The sequence below is a fragment of the Sus scrofa genome, chromosome 17, assembly GCF_054392235.1.
Source record: "Sus scrofa isolate SSC_HxYL_T2T_F1_AM1 chromosome 17, Sscrofa_HxYL_maternal_Yorkshire_Landrace_v2.0, whole genome shotgun sequence".
NCBI classification, from domain to species: domain Eukaryota; kingdom Metazoa; phylum Chordata; class Mammalia; order Artiodactyla; family Suidae; genus Sus; species Sus scrofa.
In genome coordinates, this window is record NC_139399.1 from 40860450 (window position 1) to 40878901 (window position 18452).

General features: G+C 50.7%; 1 protein-coding gene across 1 annotated transcript in view; it reads right to left on the reverse strand.

Annotated features, from left to right (window-relative positions):
- Positions 1 to 6313: 6313 nt before the first annotated feature.
- TGM3 (transglutaminase 3) overlaps positions 6314 to 18452 on the reverse strand; it is a 44301-nt gene continuing 32162 nt past the window's right edge. The window contains exons 9-13 of the mRNA XM_021077597.2: positions 18024 to 18269; positions 13640 to 13966; positions 10996 to 11153; positions 7293 to 7426; positions 6314 to 6938 (exon numbers count right to left, since the gene is read on the reverse strand). Of these exons, the coding sequence (XP_020933256.1) occupies positions 6791 to 6938; positions 7293 to 7426; positions 10996 to 11153; positions 13640 to 13966; positions 18024 to 18269 (1013 nt within the window). The 3' untranslated portion in view covers positions 6314 to 6790. The remainder of the gene's footprint in view (positions 6939 to 7292; positions 7427 to 10995; positions 11154 to 13639; positions 13967 to 18023; positions 18270 to 18452) is intronic.

The window sequence follows — 18452 nt, forward strand, 5'->3', positions numbered from 1 at the left end:
CACTGAAGAGCAGACTTAATCATAAGACTAGAGAATGCACCCCCCCCAACACACCTTTCCCCCATGTTACTAAAGATTTACTTACAGCAGTACATTTCACCCAGTGCGTCATGTTTGGCTATAAAGAAAAAATTACAAGACATGCTAAAAGACAAAAGACACATTGAAAGAGGGAGAGCAAGCATTGGAATCAGTCTCAGGTATAGCAGGGATGCAGGCGTTATCACACCAGGAACTTAAAACAGCTATGATTAATGTGCTAAGGACTTCAATGGATAAGGTGGACAGCATGCAAGAACAGACAGGCAGGAGTTCCTGTTGTGGCTCAGCGGTTAACGAATCCGACTAGGAATCATGAGGTTGCAGGTTCGATCCCTGGCCTTGCTCAGTGGGTTAAGGATCTGGCATTGCCCTGAGCTGTGGTATAGGTTGCAGACGTGGCTCGGATCCCGCGTTGCTGTGGCCCTGGTGTAGGCCGGTGGCTACAGCTCCGATTGGACCCTAGCCTGGGAACCTCCATATGTCACGGGAGCAGCCCTAGAAATGGCAAAAAGACAAAAAAAAAAAAAAAAAAAAGATGGGTAATATAAGCAGAGGCATAGAAATCCTAAGAGCCAAAAAGAAATGCTAGACATTAAAAAAAAAAAAAAAAAAAAGTAGCAGAAATGAAGAATGCTTTTGATGGGCTTATTAGTAGACTGGGCATGGCTAAGGAGAGAGTCTCTGAGCTTGAGCTAGCTCAAGCTCCAAACCTGAAAAGCAAAGAGAAAAAAGACTGGGAAAAAAAAAAGTAGAACAGAACATGCAAGAATTGCAGGGTGACTACAAAAAGTGTACCATCTATGGCGTTCCCGTCGTGGCACAGTGGTTAACGAATCCGACTAGGAACCATGAGGTTGTGGGTTCGGTCCCTGCCCTTGCTCAGTGGGTTAACGATCCGGCGTTGCCGTGAGCTGTGGTGTAGGTCGCAGACGCGGCTCGCATCCCGCGTTGCTGTGGCTCTGGCGTAGGCCGGTGGCTACAGCTCCGATTCAACCCCTAGCCTGGGAACCTCCATATGCCGCGGGAGCGGCCCAAGAAATAGCAACAACAACAACAACAAAAAAGACAAAAGACAAAAAAAAAAAAAAAAAAAGAAAGAAAGAAAAAGAGAGAGGACACAAGTTACTAATATCAGAAATTAAAGTGAGGACGTGGTTACAGATCCCATGGGCATATAAAAGATAATAAAGGAATATTATGAATAACTCTATGTCCACAAATTTTATAATCTAGATGAAATGGACCAATTCCTCAAAGACACAATTTGCCAAAACTCACAGAAGAATCTGAAAAGGTCTATATCTATCACATTTCTATGAAATAAATTGAATCAATATTGAATAATCTTACAAAATAAAAAGTGCCAGCCCAGGTGGTTTACTAGTGCATTCTACCAAACATTTAAGGGAGAAAAATACCATTTTTCTACAATCTTTAGAGAAGCCTAGAGACTACTTCCTAGTACTTTTCTATGAGGCCAGTATTGCCCTAATACCAAAACCAGGCAAAGACATTATAGGAAAAAAACACTACAGACTAATACCTCTTGTGAACATAGATACAAAAATCCTCAACAGAATATCAGCAATATGAATCCCACATTGTGTAAAAAGAATTATGTACCATAACCAAGCGGAATTTATCCTAGGTAGGAACTGTTGCTTCTACATTAAAAAAAAAAAAATTAGTGTAAGCCATTACACTGATAGGCTAAAGAAGGAAAACCATATGATCATATCAATAGATGCAGAAAAGGCATTTGACAATGAGACACTAAATTCAAACCTTCAGTAAACCAGGAATAGAGGGGAACTTCCTCAACTTGACAAAGAACATCTACAAAAAGCCTATAGCTAGCATCAAACTAGAAGCTCTCCTACTAAGAACAAGCATCCCCCAAAGATATCCCCCCTCACCACTCCTTTTCAATATTGTACTGCAAGTCCAAGCTAATGCAACAAGAAAAGGAAACTGAAGGTATTCGGATTGAGAAGGAGGAAATAAAGTTGTCTTTTTTTGTGTGTGTTTTTTTGCCATTTCTAGGACTGCTCCTGCAGCCTGTGGAGGTTCCCAGGCTAGGGGTCTAATCAGAGCTGTAGCCACCAGCCTATGCCAGAGCCACAGCAACGCGGGATCTGAGCTGCATCTGCAACCTACACCACAGCTCACGGCAACGCCGGATCCTTAACCCACTGAGCAAGGCCAGGGATCGAACCCGCAACCTCATGGTTCCTAGTCAGACTCGTTAATCACTGAACCACGATGGGAACTCCGAAATAAAGTTGTCTTTGTTCACCAATGACGTTATCATCTATGCCGAAATCTGAAATAATCAGCAGCAGGAACAGCAACAGCACACTTCTGGAACTGAGAAGCAGTATAGCAAGGTTGCAGGATTTAAGGTTAATACCCCCCCAAAAAATCAATCATCTTCTTACATATTGTTAATGAAAAGCGGAATTTCAAATAAAAAAAAATAACATCAGTAGCATCACCTCCCCAAAATGAAATGAATGTAATTCTGAGAAACTATGTACAACATCTATACAAGGAAAACTACAAAACTCTAACAAGTAAGATAATGGACGTGAAACATAGAGCACAGAATCTGGCACCTAATAGCCGCTCAATAAATTAAAAAAAAAATACTTAGAACAGTGACTAACAGATTTTACACTCTTAATAAATGTTAAATGCTACCATTTTTAAAGTTCTTCCACTTTAGTAATCACATTCTTTCATTCACTCATTTATCTACAATTTCATTCACTTCTTTGGTCTTTAGTAAATATTTATGGATCTGGGAGTTCGCTTCGCGGCACAGCGGTTAACGAACCCCACTAGGTTTCATGAAGATACGAGTTTGATCTCCGACTTTGCTGAGGGGGTTAAGGATCCAGCATTGCTGTGAGCTGTGGTGTAGGTCGTAGACGTGGATCGGATCCCGCGTTGCTGTGGCTGTGCTGTAGGCTGGCAGCTGGTTTCAATTCGATCCCTAGCCTGGGAACTTCCAGATGCTGAGAGTGAGGCCCTAAAAAAAAAAAGAAAAAAAAGAAGAAAATCTATGGATGCTTACTCTGTACCAGGCACCGTTCAGAGTGGAGGATGTGCAGGGCTCAAGGAAACCTAGCTCTTGTCAGTGACAAATACAGTCTAAGATGGGCAGAGGGATTTACATAAACCCAGATGGCTTTTAACCAGAGTGGTCTGAAAAGCTGTGCACAGGGAAGGGAGTCGTAGAGGAAGGACCCACCAACGGTGCTTGGGATGCAGCAGGGTGGGAGGGATACGGAGAAAATTTCTCAGAAGAGGAAACATTTTCCTGGAGAGTGAATACATGTGTGCATGGAAATGGAGACTAATGTATCCGTCGCTGTGAGACAAACCACAGGGAAACAGAGTGACAAAACACCCACGCATTTGGTAGCAGGTTAAGCTGCTGGTTTCTGCGGGTCTTCACTCCAAATTCAATTTCTTTATGTGAAATTGATACAGTAGCTAGATAGAGGGAATATCTACTTTTCTAGAATAAATTTTGATAGTTGGTGACTTTCAGGAAATTCATTTCCTCTAAGTAGCGGGATTTATTGGCCACAATTGTTCATACTATTCCTTTATTTCCCTTAAATAGCTGCAGGTTCTCTCATTCCTGATACTTGTAATTTGTGTACTGTTTACTTTTTCCTGGTCTGGCTAGAGATAGGCTAGTGTGATTCATTTCAAAGAACCCACTTTCATTTCATTGGCCAATGGGATGTTTGCAAAAGTGAAAGGCACAATTTCAACTTTCAACATTCAGACTGTCCCTTTGGTGGGAAAGAGAGGGTGCATCCATTTGCCTTTTCTTCCTTCCTGCTGGATGGCCTGCGGGTGTTTGCCTTGAGCTGGAACAACCATCTGGAACCAGCAGGTGGAAGCTACGTGTGGAGGTATGGCAGAGTCACAAGACAAGGAAGCTTGCGTCCCTAAACTGCTTTTCTTGGCTCATCTATGGGAGAAATTCTGCCCATTCTGTTTAGGACTTTGGCAGTTTGTTTCCCTGGTATGAAGGTGAGCATACATCTTAACCAACAGAGCAAGGCCACCTAGCTCTGGGGATCCGCCAGCAGGCCCCCTGGGCCTCACACTTTGCTAGGACCTCTCACTTCAATTCTATCAGAAATAAGTGTGGTGCTGTGGCCTCTGCCTGCTATTCCTTTTTTTGCAGAGCTAAAATCCTTCAGACCCCAAACTGAGTGGAGGGGAGTTTAGATACAGTTCTCTCCAGACACTTGTGCTTGGGGTTGGTTAGAAACTACACAGGCATTTTGTTTGTTTGTTTGTTTGTTTTTTGAAACAGCTCCACCTGTGGTATATAAAAGTTCTCTGGCTATCAGGGTGGAATTAGAGCTGCAGTTGAGGCCGTATCCACAGCCGCAGCAACACTGCGTCTGTAGCCTATGCCACAACTTGTGGCAATGCTAGATCCTTAACGCACTGAGGAAGGCCAGGGATTGAACCTGCATCCTCATGGAGACTACACTGGGTCCTTAACCCACTGAGCCACCATGGGAACTCAGAAACTCCACGTGGATTTTGAATGTCACACCTTAGGAGACTTCTTCGAGGATAGAAATGCAAAGGCAAGGTTTTGAGTCTCTCTGGACAGAGCCTGGCACCAAGCAGGCACTCAGGAAATGCTTGCTGGTGAGGCTGCTCCTGGAGGGAATTAGGTCTGGGGCAGGTCTCCTGTGGATGGGAGGAAATAGAAACCCCTGGATTGCTTTTTTTCTGATAGAAACCAGAGCAGAGGTCAGTCCATTTCACCCTGCCCCGCTGGGGACAGGTGCCCATCTCTGGGCAGAGTCAAGGGACACTTGAGAGCATGGCAAAGCTTCAAGGGGAGGGATGAACTTCTCACTGGGCAGCTGCAGGCCTGCCATCCTGGAGAGAGCAGAACTGGGCCCTGGTGAGAGCTTCTTGATCCTGGTGCTGACTGCCCACCTAAGACACTTGCAGGTGGGAAGCTGAGGCTGGAACAGCTTGAGATGCAGAAGCAGGAGAGGAGGAAGCTTGGAGGGGGGGGCGAGGCCATGAAAGAGAACTGGGCTTCCGGCACAGTTAGAGGTAGGGGTGAACCTCCGGAGGTAGGGGTGAACCCCCAGAAACTGAGAGATAGGTTGCCCACATCGGGACATGCAGTGCAGAAAGCCTGCACTTTCTTCTAGCAGCACACAGGCTGCCATGGCTATTCTGCTTCTGCACCAGGGAAATCGACCTTTGTCATTTTTCTCCTAACTTCCTCTCTCCCTGCTCCAACTCTGATGGATCAAGTAAGGAGAGGAGGAAGGAAGAGGAGGGAGGGGGCAACGCCTCCTTCTGCAAACCTGGTTCAAGCCTGAGCTGAGCAGAGGCAGAAACTTGGAGCTGGTTGTGAGGTGGACGCTTCTGTTTACACTGGACTGGACTGGTTCCCCCTTTCTTTTTCTTTTCTCTTCCTTTTTTTTTTTTTTTTTTTTAAGGGCTGCACCTGCACTATGTGGAAGTTCCCAGGCTAGGGGTCGAATTGGAGCTGCTGTTGATGCCTAGGCCACAGCCACATCAACACCAGATCCTTAACCTACTGAGAGAGGCCAGGGATCGAACCTATGTCCTCATGAGTCCTTAACCCACTGAGCTACAGGGGGAACTCCTGGGCTGGTCCCTTAAATCTGAAGAGTGAGGCATGATCCCAAAATGGGTCATTCAGCCCAAGGGACAGGAAAGCTATGGGATCTGCTTGGGGCTATTTCCAGGGGCAAAGAGTGAGGCATTTTGAGTGTATGTGTGAAGGCAGAGAAGGTTCGGGTTGAGGTAGCGGTTTTGTGGCTGCAAGAAGAGGAGGTGGCCCAAGGAGGGGCAAGCCTGGCTTGAGCAGAGGCTGGGCTACCACCTGCACCTGCTCTGCCACTTTGCCGTTCCAGAGTGGACTTTGACGCCCTTCTTGCTCTGATGCCTGTAGAAGGCCCTAGAAGAGTTCACCTGGCCACAGAGAGCGTGCCTGAGGCCTGGCTGGGCGAGGCGCTCCCTCCCAAGGCAGCCAGTGTATCTTCGGACATCATCTTAGAGAGTTTTCCTGAACCGACCTGAAATGTCTCCCTAATTTTGCACCACAGACGATCCCACTGCTTTCGGACGTTGAACTTGAGAGCACAGCCTCCCCAAGGCCATTCCTCCTCCAGGACATGGCCCGCCCACCCCTTTCTCCTCCTCCACCCCTGTAGGCAAAGCAGCAGTCATGTAGGGTCGGTGCGGTGTGATCATGCGCTACGTAACATTTATTTTGAGGGTGCGGATGTGAGTGCCACAGTGGAAGGTGCCCCCCCCCACCTCTTCGGCAGCCTGAGGGAGGAGCAGGATTGTCCCAGCTGCAAGCTGGGGATCAGTCCAGGCCCCGTATCCATTTGGAGGGTCGCTGCATCAGATGCCACTCTGTCTCCACAGTACTGAGGGGGTGAGGGCTGAGCGGGGCTGTGGGGCTCATAGAACGGGTAGCGTCAGCGAGAAGCTCGGGGAATGTGCAAAAATGATCAAATCACGGGCCAGGGTGGCGCTAGCCCTGCCTGGGAGTGAGGGAGGGGTGTGTGCTGGAGGCTGGAGGGCCGCGTCCGGGCCGCCTTGGGGGACGGAGTGGGTTTCCCAGGGTGGACAGCGTCGGCAGGGGGCTCACTCCACAGGTGAGCCCTGCCTGCTCTGCGTTCCCAAGTTTGTATGAGGCCACCTGGGCCCTTCACTCAGCCACGTCGATGGACAGCATGGACTTGATCGCAGGGAATTTGTTGCAGGAGAAGTCAGCGAGGAGCTGCTTGGTGCCACTCCGGGTGGGCATGATCTCAAAACGCACTCGGGACCGCTCCTTGGGGCGCAGGGCTGGCACGCTGATGGGGAAGGAGCAGTCAGGGGGAGGCTCTGGTGGGGCTGGATGTGGGCGCCGCCCCTTCAGCTGCCTCAGGCTGCTGCCCTGCGTCACTGAGCCCCTCCAGCCCTGGGATCCCTCAGCAGAGGAAAGCGGGGTCCCATGTTCTCCCAAATATGAGGACCAGCCCCAAGCCCTGGTGACCTGGCCGTCCAGTGAGTTCAAGTTTGGTGAACCCTCAAACCAAATGCAACTGCGTATCCCCATGTGCAGATTCCTGGGCTGGAGGAGTTCTGTCTGCCCTGCCGGGGGCTCTGGGGAGGCCCCCTCTGCCCCCTCCCACCATCCCACACCGGCCCCTCAGCCTGGGACTCACTCGATCCTGAGGCTGCCCAGCAGCAGGCCGCTACCCTCCACCTTCAGCACGCAGTCCTTCACGGGCTCATCCAGCGGGTTGGCGAAGAGCATCTGCACATTCACGGGCTTCTTCACCCGGGCCTGGTCCAGCACCTGCAGGGAGAGGGATGGATGGAGTCAGGGCCTGGCTGCTCATCTCACCTGTCCTTGGTGAGAGCCGATGGGGCTGGGCAGGTGACTTGGTGATGGGGGAGATGTCACCGAGCACAAGGAAGGGAGGACCGCTTGTTTAGTCCTCCTAAGTGCCGGCGACATCCACACAGGGGTTCCTTGGAAATTGCCATCATCCCCATGCCCAACAGGGTACCCAGGCATAGAGCAAGAGGTGGCACAATGCAAGGCGGGGCATGCTTGACGTTCCTGCTGGGTTCACAGGCCCCACTTCCCAGGACTGCCCGGCTCCAGGAGCGCTGTCCTGAGGCTTGGAACATGTTTCACTCTACCTTAATCCCAGTACTTTCTTTGAACCTCCTCCTCCCAAGTCCTGCTTCTCCCCTTCCGGCCTGGAAGCCTCCTTCCTGCTCAGACCCCAGCCCCTCCGTCCGCCTGCTTCCTGCTCCTCCCGCCTCAATCCAGGCCACTCTCCTCTGATGACATCAGGTCTATCCATGTCCTTCTAAGCTTTCTGGAACCCAAAGGTTCCCTGCGTGCCACGTGCGTTCTGCACAAGGTCCTTGATCAAGGGCTGGAGAAGCCTTGGTTTCTGGTCACAGAAGCAACCTGGCCTATTTGTTTGCTTGCAAAGGTTTGCTTCCAGGAAGCAGCCAAGACTGAGTAGATGTGTCATCTTCCTGGGCCTCGACTGCCTCCTCTGATAAAGAGGGCTGATCCCGCCCTGTGGCCCTCCCTGCAGGAGCAGGAAGCAAATGAGGTCATGGATGCAGAAGAAGGCCTTTGGAAATAGATACTGAAACTGAGTGGCTGGTGGATTTCTTTTCTTCTTTTGAGGATCCCTAGAAGTGGCTGCTTCTTGTTGCTTTGGTTTTTCTTTTCTTGCCACCAATTCTCACCACAACCTTTTTACAGCAATAGAGCTACAGTTCAGATTGATTCCATAAGCGGGGCCTTTCTGGTTGCAGAGTCTTTTGCTTTTCTTGCTGGCCCTGCAATGCCTCCCAGGCACTGGTGCCTTAACTGAAACATGCAGAGACTGTGCTCTCTACCACAGTTTCCCCCATGGGACTCATTTCAGCGTATGGCATGACTTGCAGACTGAAGCACAGTGTAATGCCCCTGGGACACAAGGGGACATAAGTGGTGCCATACTTTTTGCCTGGATATTCAATTTGAGATTTTCATGTTTTGTTTACTCTCCTTTATTGCTGCGTACCTCCCTGTCCTATTGACCTAAATCTGTACATGCCCTCAAAGGAGAGAATACAAGCCACCAGAAACCTGGGTCCGAGTGTCAGTAGGTCATGGGCCAGCGTGAAGGCCATCACCCCTCAGAACAAAGTTCAGGTTCTACAGTCCTCAAGGCCTACTCCCAATCATTGCCAGATAAGAGAATGGGATTTTTATCCACATTTTATCTTTTCGTTCAGATCACCCACATGAGTTAGAAAATAAGCTGTGTGATGATTCATTCAATCAAGACCAGAGTGTCTGGTGTCTCCTAAGGCTGAAATAAAGGAGAGGTTGTGTCAAGAGTAAATCCACACAAAGATGCCCAAAAGAGGAAAGAGCAGATGCCTTTTAAGAAGATTAAATAAGAAAGTTTTCGATGGACCATTTCCAGCCTGCGTGTGTTTTGATTTCCTTTCTAAAGCTGTTACCCTCTTGAAAGTCAAAGCTGACTTGATATGGAAATTTAAAAGATGGGGAGCAAAACTGCTGAAGAAAAGAGAGCACTGTAAGAACGTTTGAGGATGATGGGGGGAAACTAACTTCATTTAAACACTGATCATGTGAATGCAGGATGTTTTGTTTTGCAACCTCAGGAGCAGGAAATAACCTATCTCTCATTCTACAGGGACAGGGTGCATTTCTTGGAAACGCCCCGGGAGCAGGAGAGGATTCTACACTGAGGGGACAAGCGCGGGTTGACAGTGAGAGCTCCAGAGGGAAAAGAAGGCCAGCCTGGAGCCCAGAAGCCTATTCTAGTCCTGCCCTGGGGAGCAGGTTGTTTCTGTGATGGGCCCGGAACAGGGGCGGGGTCCCCACTCTGGAGTTCACAGTCTGGTAGGAGACCCACAGCCCAACCGTTGACCATGCAGGTGTAACTCCAACACAGACGAAGGCTGTGAAGTAGGAGTCACAGGCCCTGAGGGTGGTTCGCTGGGGCCCTGGTGGCGGGGCAGGGCTTCAACAAAGACTCCCCTGCTGTGTGGCTGCAGAGGTGTCCGGATGTCCTGGGAAGGGCCTGAGGTCTAGCCCTGGCTCTGGCAGTAACTGGCCACTTCTCAATAAGTGGCAGGGCCTGGATACAAGGTCTGAAGCCCTGCCCCTCTCTGCTTTCCTCCAGGCTGGCTGTCCGGGCGCCGGCTCCCTAGCCCCGGAGGTGGTGGACCATGTCCCATTCTGAAGCATTGTCCAGACTAACCAGGACAGTGGGAGAGTTTGATCACAGGCCAGTGGCACAGGAGTGGGTCCCCCTGCCCTCTGATATCAGGATCCCCTGAAGCTGGAGTTTCGCTTAGGGAGGCTGGGACCAGGGCAGCCACAAGTCCTCCAGAAATCTGGGGCTGGGGAGGCTGCTGGCATTGGGATGGAACGAGAAAAGGCAGCTGGGGCAGTAGATGGGAGAAGCCTGAGCCGGGAAGCTCCATGTGCGACCCCCTGGGAAGATCCCACCTTTGCTTCTCCATTCACCTGCCTGTCCCTGCCTGCCAGCCTCTCATGCTCAGACTTGTGCTGTCTGGCTCTGGCGGCCTCCACCCTGGTCTGGCAGGTGGGGAGGGGGAGGGACAGACTTAGAGTCAACACAAATACTTGCAACCCTGGGGGCTGAGAAAGGGACAGAGTGGCCTCAGGGATCTCCCACAGACCTGCAAGTCCCAGCACCCCCATGCCTGGGCTCTTGGGAGCAGAGCCTGCAGCCAAGAGCAGAGATGAAGGCATTCTCACCCTCAGCCACTGTGGGGATGCTATGTGGCTATGGACGTGCCCCGATGCCCCAGGAAGGGCCTGAGGTCTAGCCCCGGCTCTGGCAGTAATGGGCGACGCCCTTCTCTCTGGACCTCCGTTTGCTTAAGTGTGAAACAGCAGGGAGTGGAAGCCTGAGACAAGGCTCCTTAGAGTCCACAATTCTGAAATCCTGGGGTCTAAAGATTTGCTCTACAAATGGGTCCGGGGGCTAGGCTTTGGCCTTCCTGTAGGCAGGGACCCACCCCTTGTGTCCCTCTGTGGTTCCCGAACCTGGCAGAGCCCAGGGTGCAGCAGATGTGCAGAGCGAGTGAGCTGAAGCGCCCCTCCAGCCACTCCTCTGCTGGCATCCCCACTGCATCCAGAGCTGCAGCCAAAGAAGCCACAGGGCAACGTGCCTGGGTATCTTGCCAGCCTGGGAGCAGGGACACTGTTTGGGGGAACCCTTGGCTGGTCCATTGGGCAGAAGCTGGACCGAAGGTGGGTCTGGTCCTCTGTCCCTATCAGCCGGGAAGGGCCTTCCTTGGGGTCTGGGAGCCTGGGTTGGCTGGGAAGACACCCCTTGAGCGCCCCTTTACCTCCAGGGTCAGGGTAGGGTTGTCCAGGATGACGTTTCTCTCCACCACCACCTCGGGCTCGTCGGTGACCTGGCACACAGCTGTGATCCGGATCATGTTGTCTGCTTTCAGGTACTTCTCATACTGAGCATATGCGATCTTTACAGGGTGCTGTATTTCTGGAAGGAGAAGCCAGGGAGCAGAGTGAGAGGGAGTGGAGTTGTTGGCTTCTGAAGCCTTAAGCACAGAGGCCAGGCTATGTCAGTGCCAGCTTGCCAGGAATATCTGGAGCCCAGGTTCGCCTGAGGCCTCCCTGGCCAGGCCCTGCGGGAAACACCCTCCTGCTCTGTGCCGGCTGCAGTGCCGGGGCTAGGAGAGACCAGGACTCCAGCTGGCTGGGCAGATTCCAGGAGAAGGGGCTCCTCACCGCAGAGGCTTCCTCCCCAGCCTGGAAAACATCAGAGGGCACGTTTCCTTCCGGGGTGGTGGTGGGGGGAAGAGCACGAGCATTCACTCATTGCCCGATGGTGAAAACAGTAATGACAACACAGTAATAACTAGCCAAGGAAGTCACGGGTTGGCTAAATGAGTGTTTGGCTCTTCCCAGGTCATCTAATAGCCTGGGATTCTATTGCAACAGCCTCTGAACCACCTCCCCAGCTCTGGTTGCTCCTGCTTCCAAGACACCCCTACACACACTGGTCAGACAAGCTTTAGAAGCACTTTTGCTCCCCCATGTCGTGTCATTCTTCTTCCATGCCACTTCACAAATCTTCCATGCCCGCCCCCCCAAAAAATCTGGTCTTGCAATGACCCCTCAGTCTAGTGTTGCATCCCTGAACCCATGTCATCTCTCCCTCAAAAGAACCCTCCCATGCTTCTCATTGTCCTTTTGACAAATTGGCTACCTCAGCCCCTCCAGGCTTTGACTCACCAGGTTCCCTCCGATGGAAAGGCCTTCCTTGGTTTTTCTCCCTTTACCCGGCTCCTCCCCAAGCTGCAAGGCTCCTCTCTGACTCTTGGGACGAGCAGCAGGGACGTCTCCTTCCTCTGGGTGCAGAGCCACCGACCCCCCTCCCTCATGCAGTCATGCTGGGTGGTCCAGGGGTGCCCTGGCTGCTGTTTGAGGTTAGGCTGTGAAGTGAGTTCTGCTTCTGCTTTCAGCACTAGAGGGATTTTCCCAGCCTGCTCCAAATGTGGAGATGACCGGCCCTTTCATCGGCTGGTCCCGTCCTCTTGGACAGTGAACTCTGAGGTTCAGAAAGGGAGGGGAGATCTTGACAGGGTCACCCAGAAAGTAGGTGATGACATCAGGCCACTTCCCCTGCCTCCTCCCCCTGCCCACTTTATTCTGCTGCCTCTTGCCAAAGTAGGGCCTTTTGGGAAACCATTTCTCTCACGTGAATTATTCTTGGCCTGCAAAGATAGCTCTTCCCTTGAGCTTTAAAGGTACATCACAGCCAGGCAGGTGCTTTTGGAGTTGGGGTGATTCCTACTAAATTCTGCCAGAAGACAGGTTGCCTGAGAGGATGCTGCCTTCTGACAGGTATAGTACCTCTCAATTTCCCAGCAGAAATCTTTCAAGATGGGTTGTATAATTAATCAGTTTTTATTAGTTTCTTATGTGAAGCAAACAGTCACCCCACCCTTGTTAATCTGCTTTGTGAGCCCGAACTTTTCATAACAGCTTGAAGGATTTTGCGAATGTGGGCACACCTGCATTCTAATCCTTCTGCAGCCCCAGCTTCCCTCTGCTCCACCTTGCTCTCTTCCTGTCTGCGCTAGGGAGCACGGAGGCGCAAGAAAACCCATCACTGTCGCTGGCAATCCAGAAACTCCACCCATCCACGGGCAGGTGCGGGGGAGCAGTGAGACTTTCAGAGCCTGTGGTCTGTGGCAGCCCTTCTAGGGTCAAACCTGGGGTGGGGGGGGGGGGGAGGGGGCCTGGGGGAGGGGTGGCAGCAACACAGTCTAGAAAATGGGGCATTGGCAATGGATTTAGCATCAGGAAATCTAGGATCAAGACGCTGGCACTGCCACTCGCTACCTATGACACATGCTCCCTTAATCTCTCCAAGCCTCAGTGACTGCCTCTGTAAAAGGGAATACTGAACTCTGTCCTTTTAGAAGGTCAAATGTGATCAAATACAAGAGTATGTATGGAAGGGATAAATAACCAGGACCTTCTGTACAGCACAGAGAACTATATTCACTGTCCTATGATAAACCATAATGGAAAAGAATATTAAAAAAGAGTGCATGTGTGTGTGTGTAACTGGATCACTTTGCTATACAGCTGAAATTAACACAATGTTGCACCTCAACTACACTTCAATTAAAAAATAAACATTAAATGAAAAAACAGTATATAAGGAAGCATTCTCTGCCCCGGGGTAAAGAGCTATATACCTGCGGTGCATCTATTTCTTGCCAAAGCCTCCCACCTTCTTCTCCTAGGGCGTATGGGGATTTTGGTTGGCACCACCCTGCCTTGCATTGTTTATCATGGCAGCAACTCCCCAAACTTCCAAACGCAAGGCTTAACCACAGAGGCCACGTGCTGTTCCCACATCAGTTGAGTCAGTTCCAATAGGAACCCTCCGAACCCAAGAGAATTCCAGCTACCTTTGGTGCCGGTATCCCAGCAACCTACAGGATGAGTTACCTTCTTTAGGATCCAGAGATATGGTGATGGAGTCCTTCCACACCTCGTGTACGAGTGTGCCATTGTAGACGATGGTCCAGGCTGACATGTTCACTGTCACCGTCTTCTTATCATCCGTTAGGTTTTTGAGCATCAGGGCCAGGTTGACTTCTTTGCCCACGGCCAGTAGGCCCGTGACCTTGAACCTCCCAGAGATGCTGGGCTCCCGTTCCTCTCGTTCCTCTCGTTCATCTCTTGTGAAAGTTCTTGCCGATGTTGGGCCAAATGACAACCTGGGCTTAAGTTTCCCCAGAGCCTTTTCAAATGCTTGTCTTTCCTCCCTGGAACCTGTGTGTTGGGAAAAGAGAGAAGGGTCTCAAGGATATGGTGGCAACCTGGACAAAGTCCAGCATCCTGCCTGGAAAGAGGGCCTGGGACTAACACTGGTTCTGCTGCCTGCATGACGATTCTGATCCAGACGATTCTGTCTGGTTTCTTCAGGCCCCCATTTCATCCTCCAATGAGGCTCGTAGCTCAGCTCTTCCAATCAGCTCTAAATTTCCTAAATTTTCATGGAGCTGTAGGGAAAGCTGTATTAGCACCTGCAAACAATTGGCTTGAGATTTTGCTTAGGTTACTTAGCTTAGATTCCTTCCTTCCTTCCTTCCTTCCTTCCTTCTATAATAAAAGGTTCTTTGTGAGACTTAAAGAATAAACAGATAATTTAAAAATAACAAAAACTGAGCTGAAAAAAGTTAGAATGAGTTCCTAGGTGAAAAAAAGTCATGATTTAGAATTAACATCATGAAATTTTTTTTTTAAGGCACTTTGCCATGTTATTCTGCTTTGTTTCCAAAGTGCTCTGAGGAGGGAAGAGTGGAAATTTTGTCCCCATCAGTTGACAAGAACTCCCCGTGACTGGTTAGTTCCAGGTTATAACTGGTTTACATGGTGGAGAGAGTCCAGGTTTCAAAAACACAAAAGCCGAGCTACAGGATGGGTTTTCTGATTCTGCCTCAGGTTGGAGGTGCTGCTCATAGTAGCGATATAAACAGCCCCCAGAGAATGGCCAAGATCATGGCCTTAAAAAATCATGGCTCTTGAGGTGCTAAGAGCAGAGGACCAGCTCCAAGCTTCTGAGCTAGGGTAGAGTACGCAGTTCACAGAAGGCTCCCTGCCTTGACCTGAAGAAAGCTCCGCTGTCAAGGAGAAGGTGTGGACCTTCCAGGAAACCAGACAGAGGTAGACAAAGAAGAATGACCATTCTACACCCCTGCCCCCCAACTTCTCCAACCAACCTGTGAAATTTTAAGGCACCAGATGACTTATTATAAGCACTTTACAATTCAGTGAGGCCTTTCCCACAAATTACATGTAACAACTAGCAAAGACCCCAAGGCTAGCTCATCCAAGCCCATCAGTTAGAGCTAAGGCCCTAAGAGGAGAAGCGGCTGGTCCAAGGGACTGGTCATCTGGGAACTAGGGGCAGAAAGGGGGCCAGTCCCCAGAAGTCTAGAACCTGTAGGTTAAAGTTCCTCCCACACACCTACTAGAAAGGAGGCAGGCAGCCAAATTACCCGAGCTGATAGCTCCTGGTGGGCTGGGTTCCTTTTCGTGCCTTTCCATGCTCTAGCCAAGTTGTAAGTCCACACCCAGGATTGATGGCTGTGCTGGGAGCTGAGCCTCTGTGCCCAGAACCTCGAAGCAGGTGTGTTTGCACAATGAAGCTCAGAGCCTAGAAGCCTATATAGGTCACCTGCCCGGCTTACTCAAGACTAAGCTTCCTGCTGCTGTTTTCTCCCTTGGTGCTGTTGTTGCGCAAAAGCTTAGCAGCCCATTTTATGAGCTTTTCCTCCCTGGGGCCTTCAGACACAAGCTGGCATCATTAGGTAAGGAGAACTCAGCAACAACAGGTGGGGTGATCAGTCCTGCTGTCACATGGGGACTGGGCATCGCCAGGGGTCCTGTAGGGATTCCCCAGCCTCCCCCTTGCTCAGAAGGTTTGGCCGGGACAGCTAGAGCCCTCAAGAAGCAGAATCAAGGTACACCAGTCCGGTCAGGAACCCCAGGGAATCACAGAGCCGTGTGAGCAGTGCACTTCCAAAGTCCCTTTGGGAGGTCATTCCAATGAGGCAGCAGATGTTCAAGTTGATAAAATCACTGCTGTTAATAAATACTCCTCATGGTGCACCTGGCACCACCCTTGGCACCTGTTCACCAGCTCGGGTATATCCCACTGAAGACAGGCCTGGCTAGTCTCACTTCACAGGGGAGGAAATGAGGGATCAGAGATCCTAAGAATCTTGCTTGAATTTCCTTCTGGGCTTTCTAGGCTAGAAGTCGTCATACTAAGTGAAGTCAGTCAGACAGAGAAAGACAAGTCTCATATGAGACCACTAACAGGCAGAGTCTAATTAAAAACGATACAAAGGAACTTATGAAACAGAAACAGACTCAAAGATTTTGAAACCAAACTTACGGTTTCCAAAGGGGAAACACTGCGGAGGAGGGAGGAATTAGGAGGCTGGGATTCATATAGCCACACTATTATACATAAAATAAGTAAGCAACAAGAACTTACTGTGTAGCACAGGGAAATCTAGGCAACGCTGTGTAATAACCTATATGAGGAAAGAATCTGCAAAGGAATGGGTCTATGTATACGTAGAACGGATTTACTTTGTTGTACACCTGAAACTAACACAGCTTTGTAAGTCAACCCTACTCCAATAAAATGTTTTTGAAAAATTCTGCTTGAGGAGTTCCCATCATGGCGCAGTGGAAATCAATTCGACTAGGATCCATGAGGTGGTGGGTTCGATCCCGGGCCTCACTCAGTGGGTTAAGGATCCGGTGTTGCCGTGAGCTGTGGCGTAGGTTGCAGACGCGGCTCAGATCTGGCGTTGCTGTGGCTGTGGTGTAGGCTGACAGCTACAGCTCCAATTAGACCCCTAGCCTGGGAACCTCCATATGCCGCGGGTGTGGACCTAAAAAAGGAGAAAAAAAAAAAAAAAAAAAAAAGGAAAAGAAAAATCCTGCTTGATGTCGCACAGTTATAACGGGTAGGACAGGAGTTCACCTCTTGCTTGGGGTTATCTGTTCCCCAGCCCCTGCCCTTGTTTGCACATTGTGACATTGCTGAGAGTGCTCATCCACGTGGCCTTTCCACCTAGTCTTAGAGCTCAGCCAGGGCGGGAACCCGTCTGTAGGATGCTTCCTGCCTCCTGGGAACCAGGCATGGGCAGGCACTCAGGGAGGTCTCAGTAGATGTTTATCGACTGAGAGAAGGGCCATCTGACCCCAACCGTGGGAATGGCTTGCAGAGGTGGACTGGGGCCAGTGGGGGCACCGACCTTATTACCCTAGAGTCATGCTTCAAAATGCCCACAAACACCGCTACTAGCCGGTCACCCACTTGGACTGGGAGTCAGGCCCAGTCTCCTGTGCTCAGCTTTCCTCTTCTGTGAATGGCAGCCAACAGCAGCAGCCAGCAGGGGCATGGAGCTGTGGGGTTTACTTTAGGGTGCATGTGGGTGCCTTCACGAGAGCTCGTTTCTGGATCCCTCAGAACCAACCGTGAGTCAGCTGAAGCAATTATTTCAGAACATTTTAGAAAGGGCAAAATGTTGTTGCCATTAAGGGGCGACTGGCCTGCCAGACCAAGCGTTAATTTGCTTTGGGCTATTTCTAAAAGTGAACATTGCCTTCAAATGTAAAACTTCTGTCACCACGGAGAATCCTCAGGGAGGGAGGTCGCTGACTCTGAAAGCAACCTCCGAAATAGAGCAGCAAATGCGATCTGTGTTAAAGGTAGTCCCACAGCAACGAGCCTTCCAGGTGATGTCAGGGGGACCCACACTCATGGGGATGCTGAAGATTTCGGGGACTTGGGCATTGTCCTTATGGCATCGTCCCACCCCACCTGGCTTTTGGGGAGACCTCTGAAGTGCACAAAGCACAGGTCCATATCTTTGGAGACTTGATCCATTTCTTTCTCCAGGTGATGTTTCCTGTCTTTTGTTTCTTGGAGGCTAGGGGAGTCAGCTGCCTTAGAGGCCCTTGGGGGTCTCCTGTGGGGGGGATGTTTCTCCCTGTGATGTTTAACCACGGTGCTGTCACCCCAGCTACGCAATTGGCAAAGTGATGCAGCTGTAGATGAACTGGCCTGACAGCTGCCTGAGCCCTGTGGCAAACGTCTGCTGGCACCGCATCTGCCTGTGATAGTTCTGTCTCCACTGGAAACAGTCTGGGGAGCTGGGCATTAGACGCCAGGGAGCAGCCCTACCATCCAGGCAGAACTGACTGAGAATGCGGGAGGAGTTTGAGCAATTTTTCCTTCTCTTCCCTCAAAGCTGTCTTCCCACTGCAAGCCCTGGGTGGCATAGCCCATCTGCGCCCCTCCTACCTTCTGGGTACTTGTACTTTTCCGTGACATCCATGCGAGAGTAGCTGCCCACCGCCTTGGTACTAATGTACCTGCCGATGCTGTGAGAATCTGTGGAAGTCCGCTTCTGGGCACCAGTTGAGGCATCGTAGATCCAGGTGATGCGGTCAGCATTGACCTCCGAAAAGATGAAGGGCAGGTCGAAGTCCAAGTTCACATCACCCTCTCGAATAGCGATAACGGAAGCAGGACCGCACTGGAACACCCCTGGTGGCCAGGGTGCAGAGGTTAGGGGCATGGCAAAGCCAGGCTCATCTGCAGCAGCACAGTCCAGGGTCTGCTCCCCTGGGGGGCCATCCACAACCACCCGACTCCCCTGCCTCTACCCCACCAAACTCCACCAACCCCGACAGTCTGCCCCCCTCATTTGGCACTCGGCAAGACCCTCCT